The sequence below is a fragment of the Mesocricetus auratus genome, unplaced genomic scaffold (genome assembly GCF_017639785.1).
Source record: "Mesocricetus auratus isolate SY011 unplaced genomic scaffold, BCM_Maur_2.0 Super-Scaffold_100001, whole genome shotgun sequence".
In the NCBI taxonomy this organism is placed as follows: domain Eukaryota; kingdom Metazoa; phylum Chordata; class Mammalia; order Rodentia; family Cricetidae; genus Mesocricetus; species Mesocricetus auratus.
Window position 1 is genome coordinate 5,374,786 of NW_024429187.1, and position 15,598 is coordinate 5,390,383.

At 47.4% G+C, this 15,598-nt stretch overlaps 1 protein-coding gene and 1 long non-coding RNA gene across 2 annotated transcripts in view; one reads left to right on the forward strand and one right to left on the reverse strand.

The window, feature by feature from the left end:
* Window positions 1-1,962: 1,962 nt before the first annotated feature.
* Gucy2c (guanylate cyclase 2C) overlaps window positions 1,963-15,598 on the reverse strand; it is an 81,052-nt gene continuing 67,416 nt past the window's right edge. Inside the window, exons 22-27 of the mRNA XM_005072889.4 lie at window positions 14,400-14,592; window positions 13,009-13,183; window positions 9,177-9,275; window positions 7,652-7,746; window positions 5,138-5,214; window positions 1,963-2,689 (exon numbers count right to left, since the gene is read on the reverse strand). Coding sequence (XP_005072946.1) covers window positions 2,515-2,689; window positions 5,138-5,214; window positions 7,652-7,746; window positions 9,177-9,275; window positions 13,009-13,183; window positions 14,400-14,592 — 814 coding nt within the window. The 3' untranslated portion in view covers window positions 1,963-2,514. The remainder of the gene's footprint in view (window positions 2,690-5,137; window positions 5,215-7,651; window positions 7,747-9,176; window positions 9,276-13,008; window positions 13,184-14,399; window positions 14,593-15,598) is intronic.
* On the forward strand, window positions 7,680-8,825 carry LOC121139682. Its single transcript, XR_005876579.1, has 2 exons — window positions 7,680-7,763; window positions 8,276-8,825. It is a non-coding gene; the product is annotated as an uncharacterized LOC121139682 (long non-coding RNA).

Genomic DNA, 15,598 nt, shown 5'->3' on the forward strand with positions numbered 1-15,598 from the left:
CCATTTGTTCATACATAATTCCCAAACTACTTATCATTGCTTTCCTACCCTGAGGTCAAAATACCACAGGCTTCCTGGAGTTTCCCGGTTAGAGGCAAACATGAGAAGCTTTTATTCTCTGTCCATCATGTTTGTTTCCATGTGTTTCTTTCTGTCAGATTGCCTTTTCCCGGGTTTCCATGTGTCATGCTCCTTCTCTATGATATTTCCTGACCTGTCAAAGAACAAACCAAATCCTTGGATCTGGGATTCAAGGCCTTCCACAATCTGACCTGAGGTTTCCTTTTCTAAAATCTGTGTTTTTATTTTTATTTGTGTGTTTCACATGTATGCAGACACCCAAGGAGGCCAGAAGAGGGAGCCAGAAAATAGAACAAAAGTCTGTAGTGTGTTTTCAAACTGTTTTGTTGTCAACAGTGCTGGTCTCGGCTGGAAAAAACTCTAAGTAAGGGGCCACACAGATTTGCAAAGGACCCAAGACAGCTTTGTTTGGAGCAAATCGATAGTGCAGCTTATAGAGGGAGACACTGTCCAGACTGACAGTGGGCCACACGAGTCCCAATTATTGTTTAGGGCTCGTTTATTTGGGGCTCAAGAGAAGGAGCGGTCACCAAGGGCAATGCGTGGGTCACAGCTTGGGTCATACATCATTTTTCCTACTGCACACGACCCTTCCCATAATGCACCTGCTTATTATCACAAGCACACAGATCATGCCTGTGCTGTAAAACACTGCTTTTAGAATTACCATGAAAATGTCCAACTAATGGGTCCATATTGATTTTATACAAGCTGAACGTAAAAATGTGTGTGGTAAGTGTGTGGTTTGAACAAATGCACCCAGTAGGCCACACACTTGGTCCCCAGTTGGCGGCACTAGGAGGTGGAGCCTTGTTGGAGGATGGACAGCACTGAGGATGAGTCCACTCTCCCTGCTTCCCGAGTGCTGATAAAGATATGCTCTCTCAGCCTCCTGACACTGAGGACTCTCCATGCCATCCTGACACTGCGGACTCTCTGGCTCTGGAACCATAAGCTAAAATAAACTCTTTCTTCTATGAGTTACCTTTGTTATGGCTATTTTATCACAGCAATGAAAAGTAGCTAATATAGAGTGTGTACCCATGTTAAAATTATAGGATATATACACATACATGTACATATATATAGGATACACACATATGTATCTATATGTAACACATGTGATTTGTATAAACTGTCATATACTCAGGGAGAGCCATGTGTCACTTATGGAAGGGGCTACACTGTCAGAGATAGCAGATCCTTAGGGATACTGGTGACTTCCGAGACAGAACAGAGCAGCGTAGGATTTGAACCCCTGCTAGCCCCTTCTTCGGTCTCTGTCAGGACACGAGTTGCACATTCACGTTGCTAAGTAGACAGGCCAAGGCAAACCCACTGTTTTGAATCAATAATTGCCACGTTCTTGTTACTGTGCTAGAGCAGACCACAAGATACACACCACAACCCACTGAAGAGTTCTATTATCAAAGAGTAGGGAGAGGGGGTGAGCACAGCTCTGTCTGGAAGAAACGTGGGGAGAGAGGAAGTTGGTCCGGAGTATGTGCGTCTAAAGGTCACTTAGTGCATGCATATGGGGGCTAACGTAGCCACGCCACTCCTACATTACATTACGTGGCCCCGCTGTGCATGCCCATAAGGCCCTGGATGACTAGGCATTTCGACTGAATGTTGATGGTGCAGGTGTGGCCAACCCCGGAAATGCTAACACCTGGGATGACTAGCCATTTTGCCTGAATGCTGATGGCCACGTGGGTGGCCGTGGGGCCCGGAAATGACAACAGTGCTAGCGACCTTCAAGGATCTTGCCCCTGAGCAACAACTTTACCCTTGTCTTATTTCTCTGTGGACCACTTGTCTTCCAGCAAGCAGGAGTTGATGACTTGTAGCCCCAGGGAGAGAGCAGACAGTAGAAACACATACAGGACTCTAAAGACTTTTATTTTTACCTAATATCCAGCAGGATTTCTGCAAAACATTAACGAGTTCAGCACACTTTCATGGAGATATGCTACTTAAAATACAATTGAGACAATCTTTAAAAAACATTCTCTCATGTGTACAGAAGAGCCAGTAAACAAAACAAAACAAGAAATGAAGTAAGAACAAAGCTGCAGGTTTTATATAGCATATTCCTCCCTCCTCTTCCAGGTTGACGCTCCTTGGGCAACTGTGGGACATGTCTCCAGAGTGCAGAGCCGTCACACTGCCAAGGAAACGCACCTCACTCGGGAGGTGGAGGCAGGAGGAGCTACAAGTTCACTGTATACAGTGAGACTGAGGACTTCCGGGATCCACGAGACTCTGCCCAATAAAACAAACGAAAGCAAGAAACAAAACCGGAACACCCTGGTGACTTGTGGAAGAAGTCTGTGCTCCAAGCAGGGCAGTGAGCCTTGGCGCCTGTCTGTGTTGCTGAGGTCTCTGGAAAACATCGGAGGTGACTGGTCAGTTCTCAGATCTCACCTAGGTCTAAAAGTAGGTGTTCTCGTGGTCTGAGTTGTTGAGCTGCAGGTACTCCAAGGTGCCTTTTTTGTAGCTGGCCACCCTCGTGGGCCTCCGGCTCTTCATGCCCGAGGCCTCTCTTTTCTGTAAGGAGCTGATGATCATGTCTGAAAACTCTGCTTGCAGACGCTGTTGGTTCTCCCTGGAAAGTGTGGGGGGGAGAGAAAACGTTGTTATCTATCCACATGGAATGTTCCTTAGCTTCAGACCCGAAGTAGTGGATGCCTATTCTGTGCTACACACAGGGAATGCACGGAGTACGAAATCCCGCCCCGCTTCAATGACTGCACAGAACTGGCTTCCTGCTGTGCGTCAGTGTAATACGTCGCAGGCAGGAAATGGACGAAACACGTTGCTAGAACTGGGGCACATGGTGAAGGGTCTACTGAGATCCGGGGAGAGAAACGAGGGGAGATCAGGACTCTGCCACACGGCCCTGGAAACACCCTGGTTCCCCACGTAGCTGTGAGTGTGGGGATTGGAGAAGGCTAATGATGGCAGCAGGCTTCCAAAGTTTAGGAAAGATCTGGTCAGTCCTGGTTTGAAGTCAGGCTTCCCAGGTTGACTCGACATCTCTGGTGTCTTGTCTTCTGTCTGGTGCTTATATCGTCTGTCTGTCTGGCCTCTAGGTCTCTGAACAATAGGGTCTCTCCAGCCAAAGCAATCAAGACAACCGTATCGAGCTCCTCCAACAGCTCTCTACACACAGCAGCAACAGAGCTGAAGGCAGGAGGCTTGCCAATGGAGCAGGACAACTTGAGTCACCGTCAGAACTGAAACCTGCTAGGTAGATGTGACATCTTCCTCCTATCTAGGGAGAGTGCAGGCTCCATGTTAAGTCCCAGAACCATGACTTTAGGCGAGGCTGGTGGCATCCTCTGTAGGGACACCAACACACAGGAGGAGGCAGGAGTGGGAATGTATAGTGCCTCTCTGCTTCCAGAATCTTCTATCCTTCCTATTGTTGTTTGTTTATTGTGTATGGGTGCTTTGTCTGCCTGTGTGTCTTGTACCATGTGTGCCTGGTGCCCAGGTGGCCAGAAGAGGGTGTCTGGAACTGGAGATACTAACGGTTGTGAGCTGCCATGTGGGTGCTGGGAACCAAACCTGGGTCCTCTTGACTCAGGACCTCTGAAAGAGCAACTAGGGCTCTTAACTTCTGAGCCATCTCTCTGTTCCTTCTAAGAAGCAAATAGGCATGAAGTGAGGTCCAAGCTGCCTTATGCTCTCCTGAAGAAGCTAGGAACACAACCATAGCTTTCTTCATGAGCAGAATTTAACCAGCTTTTCAGCAAGTGAAAGGAATGCATTTTCATTATTTTTATTTATGTGTGTTTCTGTGTCTGTGTGAATGTATGCCACATGTGTGTGGGTGTCTGTGGAAGCCAGGAATAAAGTATCAGATCCCTTGGAGATTATATCCCATATAACCTGATGTGGGTGTTGGGGAACAAATTCAGATCCATTGGAAGAGAAGCAAGTATTCTTAATTGCTAAGTAATCTCTCCAGCTCCAAGATTTGTTTTATTTTTAATTATGTGTGGGTGGGGGTGGGGTGGCACTATTGCAGTGCCCATAGAGTCCAGAGGAGGGCATCATATCCCCTTGGACTAGAGTTACACAATCAGTGCAGTGATGGGAACTGAATTCAGTCCTGATCACTGAGCCATCTCTCCAGCAGCCCCGCGCCCCACTTTGTTTTTGAGACAGTGTCTGTGCAGATTAGACTGTCCTCAGACTCACAGAGACCTGCTTGCCTCTGCCTCCTGAGTGCTCGGATTAAAAGTATGTGCCACCACACCTGGCAAATTAAGGAGATTTTAATTGAGATACGCTGTTTAAAATGTATCTGGGTGAGGCATGGTGGCAGGTGCCTGGAGAACCAGCATTTGAGAGACTGAGACAGGACTGAGAGATGTCTCAGTCTGTATCTCCGTGTGTGTGTGTGCGCGCGTGCACGCGCGCGTGTGTGTATGTGTGTGTATAATGTGTGTGTGTAGTTTGTGTGCTGAGTGTGTATGTGTGTGTATGTGTGTGTATAATGTGTGTATGTAGTTTGTGTGCTGAGTGTGTATGTGTGTGTGCGTGTGTGTATGTGTGTGTGTGTGTGTGTGTGAACTCTACTTCATCTACCAATCTATCGCCTTGCAGCTACATCCTTGGCACAAGGAGGACAGAAGGAAACCCAGTGACACAAAATGAAATTAAAATCAATGAAGTAAGAACAGAATCTTTTCCAGTTCTAGAGTGGCCTCTGTCCCTTTCCCAGCTGGAGCGTCCCTGGGACAAGGGGACAGGAGCAGCCCGGTGTGAACACACATCTGGCTTATGAGAGAAACCTAGCACTGCAGAGCGACAGAGGTGGTGCTTCCTGGTCACTGAGTGTCAGGAAGATAGGGGCATTCTAGGTCACTGAGTGTCAGGAAGACACTGCATTCTGGACACCCCAGTTCAGCAGCTGGGGAAGGGACCATTCTAGACTTTCTCATGTCCCTAAGCACTTGTCAGGGTGAGTTCCGCCAGTTAGTACAGTGTGTCCACAAACCCAGGGCTTCCGGCTCCGCTCCCTCCCTGACACCCAGAAGCTTACACAGTAGGTGGGGTTGGCAGGTTATACTCTTGGTCCTTCATCCCAGTCAGCCAGTATGTGGTCTCTGTCCCTCTTCCCTATGAGACAAAAGAAGGTCCCATGAAGGCGCTGCTCTCACCCACCGCCCCAACGATGATCTGTTCCAAGAGGCCACCACCCCACACTGCCCATCAGTGCCTGTGTTTAAGCACACCACAGGCACCTAAAATTTAGAAAAATTTAGTAAGTCTTCCACCAGGCTGGCCTTTTTACTTTTTCTTCTCCCGCCCCTCTCTGTTTGTTTTTTAAACTTATTATTAATTAATCAGCTAACTTATTTATTTGGAGACAAGGTCTCACTGCATGGTTCCGGCAGGTCTGGAGCTCATTGTGTAATCCCAGCAGGTCTCCTGGGTCAGACATCCAAGTATCCGGATTTCAGGCATGAGCCACCATGCCCAGCCACATTGGCTGTTTTAAAATAGAGTTTTCTTTCCCCCAGAAGGTGTTTCAGATTACATTATAGCGATATTTTCAGAACCCTACCTTAAAAATAGAGAAATTCAGGCCCCAGGAGAGGGCTCACTTGGAAAGTTCCTGCTGTGAAAGAGTGGGGACCCGAGTTCAGATCACCAGCACCCCAGTACAAAGCGGGGTGCAACCCCCATTTTGGGGGCAAGGACAGGTGGGTTCCTGACGCTCACTGAGCAGCCAGTCTAGTCAAATCAGTGAGCCCCAGGTTTAGTGGGAGACCCTGCCTCAGAAAACAAGGTGAGGGCACCAGGACAGATAGCTCGGGTGTTAAAGGCACTGGCCACGAAGGCCTGGCAGCCCAAATTCCATCCCTGGGCATGCACAGAGGTGGGAAGAGAGACAACAGACTCCACAGAGGTCTCCTCTGGTGCGCGTGCACGCGCACACACACACACGCACACACACGCACGCACGCACACACACGGCTCACACACGTAAATACACTTTTTAAAAAAAGGGAGAAATCCACCCACAGTTCTGTGCCAACAAACATAAACAGTATTTTAGGGAAACAATCTCGGATTAGTAAATGTACTTGTGGGAGACTCACAAGAAACTGAGTGTGCTCTTAGACAATTTTACATAAAAGGTCACATTTTCCAATATACATGCCACAGAATTTGAGGGTCCTAGAGACAAAACCATAATGCCTGGTCAGTTGCTGGCCTCAGACCAATTGTCAAAAGATTCTGATAATTTTTAAAGAGCATCACGGGGCAGCTGTGTTAACAGTGAGGACAAAGGTGGGGGAGGTGACTGAGTAGTTAAAGTGCTGGTCATACTGGCAAGAGGACCAGGCTCTGAACCCCAAAACCCACATGAATGCTGGGTGGGTGTCCACCCTACCCATAGCTCCAGCCTCAGAAGACAGACAGAGAAGCCCTGGCCAGGCCAGCTGTCTAGAGGAGCCGTATCAGTCATCTTCAGACCTGAATGAGGGACTCTGCTTTGAAGAACAAGGGAGAGACCCGACATCAACTTCAGGTCTCTCCACTGCAAGTGTACACACATGCAGGTGTACCCTCACATAAGCACATGCATCCAACACACACACACGAGAGAAAAAGTGAGACTATATCCTTGATCGTCAAACATCTACGTGTCCAAACATCAGAATGCTTGTTCAAACTATGGGTGCCTGTCTGTCTGCTCAGAGTCCCATGAGACCAGCAAGGAGTCTGGACTCCTGCAGTTTAACAGGGACTCAGCGGGGAGGAGTATGGGCCCACATCTTGGTAGCCAATGGTCCTGAGCTTCAGAATGATAAAAGCAACTGTCGAGAAAGCTTTATTCAAAGGTGAGCGGACAGGGTTTTTGACTTCAGTAACTCCTGACTGGTTTGGGTTCTTGGGTCGGGAGGAGGAACTGGGGACAGACCGTGCGTATGTGTGGAAGGAATGGGGGGAGTGGTTTGTTCTTGTCGTTGGTGTTGTCTTATTTTTTATTATTTTTAGATTTATTTTACTTTATGTGTACGAGTGTTTTGCCCGCATGTATGTACGCACACCGTGTGTGTGCAGTACCTGTGGAGATCGAGAGAGGGCATCAGATCCCTTAGAACTGGAGTTACAGACGGTGACCTGGGTGCTGGGAATTGAACCTGTTTCCTCTGCAAGAGCAGCCAGTGCTTTTAACCTCTGAGCCACCTCTCCAGCCTGGCAGCAATGCTTCATAGCATACTGGTCACAGCACAGAATATCTAAAGGGCTTGCTGGAGCACAGAGCAGCTCTGGGTTCACACGGGTGGGTGGATGCTCTTTCTCTAGTGAGGATGATGCTAAGTTCTGGGTCCACACGTCTGGGTGGATGCTCTCTCTCCAGTGAGGATGGTGCTAGGGACCTCCCTGCAGGGGGGATGGGAAGGGCTCTCCAGCTTTGTCTTTTCTAACTTCCTTGGTGGAGGGCCACACGTGGCCCACACGTGTCTGAGTGCTTGCTCACACGACTGCTCACACGTGGTCCACACGTGTCTGAGTGCTCACACGACTGCAGCCTCCTTACCTTTAAGTACGTTTCCCCTCTCACTTCATACAGGAACTGGCAATCCGTTCTCTTCAGGATGGCAATCGTGGAGCTGCTCATGTGGATCCTCAAGGCTGGAAACACAAACCAGGTTGGTGAGAATCTCCCCATGTGGGAACCCAATATGGCCACGCTTGTTTCTCTCCGATTCTAGGTGTCAGTAACACGCTAAGCACCTATTCTCCATCGTGGAGAAGCATATATGGCTATTTTGGTGAATGGAACTGTAAAAACAGTGTCGGTGAGAGGAGAAAATACCACCCACGTAGGCAGAAGGGTCTGGCACTGTGTTTCTGGGGATTTTGTCACTCCTGAGTTCTGTCCACTGAGTCTCTTTCCAGCTCACAGTGGGAACTCTGAACCTGGCTTTGGATGGGGCTTCTCATGCCGAGCCTGGGCTCGGGCTTTGGCTGAGCGGTCTGCAGTTTAAAGCCCAGTAAACAGCTAAGGTGCTGAGAACAAGGGGAAGAGTTGGGCTCTGGGCTTTCTCAAACTTTCCTTTTGAGCAGCACCATTATCCTTCTGAAAAACAAGTGATGAGGTGTCCCACCCAAGGCTGGTGGTGTGCTCAACAGCCATTCCAATAGATACTATGGTGGTCAGAACAGGGGACGCCCTCCATGGACCAGACAACTGCATCACCCGAGTCCTGTCCAGAAACCCTCCTGACAAGATTAGCACGTCATCCTCTGTGTTCATCTTCCTGGGACCTTGAGTGATGGAGTAACTGACCCTAACACATGCAGGTGATGGCTAAGACAGTTTCTATTTAGTCTAAGTCTGTTTGACTTTCACCTCATTCTTGTCTTGATAATTTGATTTCGTTGCACATGCTAAGAACAGATTGGCAGTCTAACTACCAAAATCTTGTCCTGGGCCCTGTTTTTCTCAGCTCTTACGATAATCTACCACAGCTTTTCTTCCCTGTAACACACATTTTTATTCTCATCATTACCATTAATATTGATCGAGCATCTATTGTATGTAGTGCATGGTTCTTCAGTTTTGCCAGACACATGCCTTGTAAACTGTAGAAGACTGATCCAATCGAAAGGAACCTGGAACCTTCGTGCAGTAACAAATTCCTAGACACTTTGTCTCTGCTAAAATCGGTTTCCAAAAAAAACCAAATAAACAGGCAAGATGAACTCGAGCCACGGTGTGATTGGTCTATATCTTTCCTACTGGATACCACACAGTTCCGTGGATCTGTGCTAAAGTTCATGACTGTTCCAGCTAGAACATGCCCGAATTCACTGCACATGAACCAAAAACACAGGGACAGTCTAAAACTGAAGAAAGAAAACAAAGGCTAAAACAACCAGCAGTAAATATAACAAAATCAAACGTGGCAATCCTGTTAACACAGGCTCAAGTCTAGCCCTTGTGAGGGGTCTGTTGCTGTTGCTGACACTTTGCATCTCAAGCACTACATAGTGAGCTCTTCAAGCGTGTCTCCTGGAAGACAGAATCTCTGTTGGAAAACAGCAACCCCCCTTCTTACGGAGGCCAGTGGACTCCATCCTAGAGGCGGTATTGACGGTATCTCCAAACAGGCAATAACGCGGCATCTTGATGCCCACAACACCAGCAGCACAGGGGCCTGGAGGGAAGGAAGGAGGAGGAGGCGTCATTGCACATGGAAGAATGGAGTTGGGATGGGTGAGTCTCTCTCACATCAGGTCAGGAGGCTGAATACTTCAAGGCAGGAGAGGTGGCTGAACAATGTGTGGTTCCTTTAATGAAGGAATGCACACTCTCAGGTTTTGGTTATAGCCAAGAACACATGTTTTCACTGAACACAAAGGCATTCAGAGGTTCAGGTCACAAAAATGCCAACAATTAAAAATCAAGGGCTTCTGGGAAGTGCTCAGGTGACCCCACAGCTTGCCCGCTGTCCTGAAGTACACAACCCTGAACTCTGGATTGCTAGAAAGAACCACAGAGTGGAAGACACAGTTGCCCATGTCTATGTTTGTTTCATGGTTTTATTTCTAGGATTGGTAGCATATAATGGAATGCTCAGAAGGACTTAGCAGAGTCTTCCATAAGCACTTTGGGCCACACAAACGCTGTTGGGTTAAGTCTCTGGCCCAAGGATGCTCTAACGTGCAGAACAAAAACCAAGACAAGAGTGTGTATTGTGTCATCATGGGTGGGCATTGTGGACTTTGGTTCCTTAAGCCTACACAGCCATAGTCTTGATGGGAGCAGCTGCTGACATCCTGTATAGGAGAATCCTTGGACCCTTATCTGAGATTCTAGCCCCTCTGTCCCTCCCTCCGTCCCTCTGTCCTTGTCCCTCTGTCTCTCCTGTGTCTTCCTCCCCAGTTCTGTGGTTCTGCTCCAGTTGCATGTGGTCTAGGGAGATGCTACAGTATATATGTATGAGGTGGGAGATCAGTTGAAGCAGGGACACCATCCATGCAGCTGCAGAGAGTCATCATCCCTGGGACTTTAGAGTGATGTGGGGTCACCCAAACCAAGCTAGATGTGGGTGACGGTGCTTCCTTGGCCGTCACTGTGCTCGCCCTGGTATCTGCACTGAGTGGATGTCCACGGCCCCCCAGGAAAAGATAATTAGAAAGAAGGGTCATCACATCAGGGTTAGTGGGGATGACTGGATGCAGAGCTAAACACGGACACGGAAACTGAAGACTGGCTTTCCAGCTAGAGCAGTGGCTCTCAACCTTCCTAATGCTGCAGACCTTTAATACTGTGCCTCATGTTGTGGTGACCCCAACCATAACACTATTTTTATCACTCCTTCATAATTGCAATTTTTCTACTGTTATGAATTGTAATGTGTATGTTTGTGCTTTCTGATGGTCTCAGGTGCTCTCCCCCAGTGGATCATGGCCCGCAGGTTGAGAACCACTGGACTAGAGGGACTTACTGGCTTTCTGATTAGCTTTACAAAATGAGAAGAGGTCTCACTACATCATTCTGGCTGTCTTGGAACTCACTGTGTAGACCAGGGTAGCTCAGACTTACAGAGATCCACTGCCTCCTGAGCACTGTGATTATGACTGAATGTGCACTGCTCTCAGAGAGGGGGGACCTGAGTGGGGTTCCAGACTCTAAGTTTGGAGGTTTACAAACTGCCTGCAACTCCAGCTCCATGGCATCTGGCACTTTCTTCTAGCACCCACAGCTGCTTGCACTCATGTGCACAGACACTTACAAACATGCACGCAACTTAAAAATCCTAAAGCACAAGAGTCTCTTTGTACATTTATCCTGCCAGTGAAGACCAAAACAAACCAAAACCAGTTCAGAATACTGGAATTTACCTTGAGTCTTGAGCCCTACGCTATAAGATTTGATACAAAGCAAAAACAGACAAGCCCCTAACAAAAACACAGGAGAGATGGAATAGAGAAGAAGACTTACATGTGTATGTGTGTTTGCATGTGTGTGTGCTTGCACATGTGCATGTGTGAAAAGCAAGACAATGTGTCATGCAAAACATGAGTGAGGATGACCTAAAACCATTTCGTCTTGCATGTTATGGTACATGGTGCTGTGTTACACAGTTTCCATAGCTACATGCTCACTGCTCATGATCATCTTCCCTTACCCACCGCCAGCCTCCCTTCTCCTGTTCTCCCTCATGAGTCCCTTTTGTCCCTCTAGGCAGTCTCCTTCTCTCATGTTCGTACAGGTACACAGCTTTACATATGTACATAGTCTAGGGACTACATACGAGAGAAACGTGGCCTTTGGCTTTTGATACTAGCTTAATTTGTTTAGTTACGATGATTATGTCCAGCTGTATCCATTTTCCCCTAAATGATGTAAATTCGTTTCCCTACAATGTAATTTTCTTTTCCTTTATGATTGATTAAACACTCCACTGTGTTTACATGCCACATGTTTTTTTCCCATTCCTCTGTTGTTGGACACTGGGGTTGGGTATGAGTTCCCCTCCAACCACGTGACTCTACAAGACTGGTTACTTACCTTCTCACGTTTCTATGTTCAAAGCTATAAATTAAACTGGAGGCCCAAGGCAGCTTGCTACCCTGAATCTCCATGTAACAAACGATATCCTTACTTGCTGCCTAAATGAAAAGCCTAACTTATACACACGCAGTCACAGCCCCTAAGCTCCAGTGAGTCATATAGACTGGTGACTGATCAAATGATGATAATGTAGAGCTTTAACCAATCAGATGCTCAGATATTGGTAACTCAGAACTTTAACCAATCAGATGTTTTCTGCCTCTCACCTCGGACCCCCCCGGTCCCTCATGCTTTCAGATGTGAGATTCTCCTGACTTGGCCTTGTGGTGCTAGGATTCCAAGCAGGTACCAGGCCACCAGCCTCACTCTGTTCTGTCTGTCCACATTGCATGCTGTTGTTGGACAAGCTGTGTCTCAGGACACAATTTGTGAATTGTTAACGTCTTGAATAAACTCATTAGCTTTGTCTTGGTTCCCCTTTCATTGGGGTTATCACACTCCCATGGTCCTCCATGTGACCCGCATGTTTCTCTGTAGTGCTGGGTGGAATAGTCGTAAACGTTGGAGGAATCTGACCAGCCATTTTTCTCTGAATTATATATTTCATAAAAAAGATTTTGCTTTTCATTGGCATGCATGTGTGCATTTGGGTGTGGGTAGGTGCACATGAATGCAGGTGGTGGAGAAGGCTAGAAAGAGGGCATCAGATCTCTTGGGGCTGGAGTTATGGTTGGGTGTAACCTGGCCAGCATGGCTTCCGGGAACTACACCCAGGTCCTCTACAAGTGAGTTCTCTCTCTCTCTCTCTCTCTCTCTCTCTCTCTCTCTCTCTCTCTCTCTCTCTCTCTCTCTCTCTCTCTCTCTCTCTCTCTCTTTCTCTCTTTCGAGACAGGGTTTCTCTTTATTGTTTTGGAGGTTGTCCTGGAACTAGCTCTGTAGACCAGGCTGGCCTCGAACTCACAGAGATCAATCTCCTGAGTGCTGGGATTAAAGGCATGCAGCCACCAACGCCCGGCGTGAGTATACTCTCTTAACTATTGAGGCATCTCTCCAGCCCTAGTGCTGTAGTATTTTATTGGGATATGAATAGGATCTGGGCCTCTGTGTGGGGAGGTGATAAGTCAGACAGCAGATGTTATGATTTAAATGGGAAATCCAGAACTTCTTGTTTTCTGGGGTGGTCAATATTTATATATCCAGCAATCGACAGTGCTATCCATGGTATTATTTCAAGTGTTCTCTGGGGACTGGGTCTAAATGTGTCAGGATGTGTGTAATGAACCCCACATTTGGCATGCAGAATTTAAGAAGATGCTCTTGTGTGTTCTACTGTGAATGATCCCCACTTTCTAGGACACCCAACTCCTCACCTGAATGAACTCCAATGCGAATCCACACTGGGAGGCCAGGGAGATGCTCCAACTCGAAGGTCCCCATGAAGCTGAGGATCTCCAGGGCCATCTTGGAAATGTCTACTGCATGTCGGTTGCCATTTCTCATAGGCAAACCGCTGGCCACCACATAGGCATCACCAATGGTCTCTACCTGTGGGAACACTTTCTCATCAGTGGCTCTGCCCAGCGGGAAGGCGCCAGAACTGAACAGGAGCCTGCATAGAATCTACTACAAAAAGGGGTTGGGAGTTCAGTATGAGCACAGTTCTGTCCTCCTCGTGCAGGGCAGTTCTATGCCGGTTTCTCCCGTTTTGCTTTTTGTTTTTGTTTTCCCCTAGTAGTCTAGTTAACTGGATGACAAAGCAGCTACGGAAGCTTTTAATAATATAAAATTGTTTCATAATTATGTAGATTGTGCAGATGTAGTGACAGTTCTGTAAATGTTCAAACAATCTGGTTGCAGGGCTGCAGATAGGGCTCAGTGGTCGAGATCACCTGCTGCTCTTGCAGAAGACCAGGGTGCAGCTCCCAGCACCCACATGGTGGCTTTCACCTGCTTGTAACTCCTGTTCCAGGGGATTAGATGTCCCATTCTGGCCCCCATGGGCACCTACACATGAGTGGTGCAGACAAGGAAGCCCACACAGTCATGCATTTAACAATTAAAATGAAAACTAATTAAATCATCTGACTGACCCCATGTGGTTTCAGTAATGTACCAAATGGCCAGACAAGTCATCTTTGCTGTGACCATTTTCTACATTCTATTTTACCAAGCATGTCTACAGTCTTGTGCCGTGTTTATCATAAGCCCACGGTCTCTGCTTCATTTGCAGTCGACTTAAATGTTGTCCATTGCTTTGGAGGCGATTTGAAACTCTGCCATTTTCTCTACATTTGCCACCTCAAATTCATTTTTGCTATCATTTGTTCCTCCATGCTACTTCTTAAAACTGGGGGTGGGGTGGGGTGGGATGGGGAGTCATCTTGACATTTGACCTTTCTTAATTATTCCAGATCTCTTTCATTTCAGCTTGGATCCAACCACCTCTTCAATAAGTGTCCAAGATTTATTTATTTTTGTGTGCATGCTTGTATGTGCCTATCTGTGGCTCTGTGACATACATGCAGGTGCCTGGGGAGGCTAGAAGATGGTGACAGATCCCTTGGAGCTAGAGTTACAGACAGTGCTGAGCCCCCTGACTTGAGTGCTGGGGACCAAACTCAGGACCTCTGCACCAACAGGAAGCATTATTCGTCTCTTGTTATTTGTGAGTAACAGGAGTTGCAAATAACAGGAGCAGCTGTGCCAGGCTCTGGTGGCCTGGGACCGCCCAACTGTCTCAGCCTGAGGACAAATCAGTTACCTTGTAGACGTCGTGGTGATCCACGATCTGGTCAAAGCTCTTGTAGATGTCATTTAGCATGTCCACCACCTCCATGGGGGTGCTGTACTTGCAGATAGTGGTGAAACCCACAATGTCACTGAAATAGATTGTGACCTCTTCGTACAGCTCTGGTTCCACAACACCTTTCTCCTTCAGGGACTTTACCACCAGCCTAGACGAAGGAGGGGGGAGACCACTTTTAACCTCTGTAGAGTTTTCTTGCTTTATAGGAACAATTCAGATTGTAGCAACTGTCAACAGAATTCAAATTTTTGAGATTTCTAATAAATTCCAGTGAGTATCTAGGAAGCAAAAGAACAGATTGCACATAACATTTGTACGAATACATTGCCCACACATGCGTGTATGGATTTGAACTTGGATGGATACAAGCATTTTCAGCATTAACTTAGATTATCAATAGTATACATACACTCACAACCCTAACCTCTGTCTAGCTCTAACACTTACACATGGTCACTCTTTACCTCTCCATTGATAATGAACCTCACACAAGCACAGCTCCACATTCAGGCTAGACGAAGAGTGTGTCACCACGTAAGAGACTGACTCCAAGGCCACCAGCACTGCTTCTCTGGTCAGAGCCAACGGCTCTGCTCCTCTCCCGCATTTCACGGCATCACGCCAAATGAATAATGCACTCGATGTAAATTTTAATAGATTCTAATCAGAATGTGTTGGATATTTTGAACTAGATTTGGGCCCTTTGAAAAGTAAAGGCAACTATACTGTGTATAAGTTGTGAGTACGGCAAAGGAAGCCCCCACTGACGAGATGGAAGGTGCGGCTTCTCAGAGCGGGGACTAGGACAAGTTGCCTTTCCTGTGGAGGAAGGGGCCTGGGGCTGCCTGGGGCCGGGCAGTCTCTGCTGCCATTGTGGTCGTTTTTGAAGGGAGCCTGAGTAGAGACACGGAACCTTAGAATCAGCCAGGGGAAAGTGAGCCACAGGAAATGCTACAGCCGTCTATGAGAACAAATCCCCCATTTTACTCTATTTTGTACACATGTTTACTTGCATGTATGTATGTCTTACACACGTGCCTGGTCCCTGCAGAGGCCAGAAGAGGGCGCAGGATCCTCTGGGACCGGCGTTAGAGAGGGTTGTGAATCTCCATGTGTGTACTGGGAACTCAGGTCTTTTGCGAGAGCAGCAAATG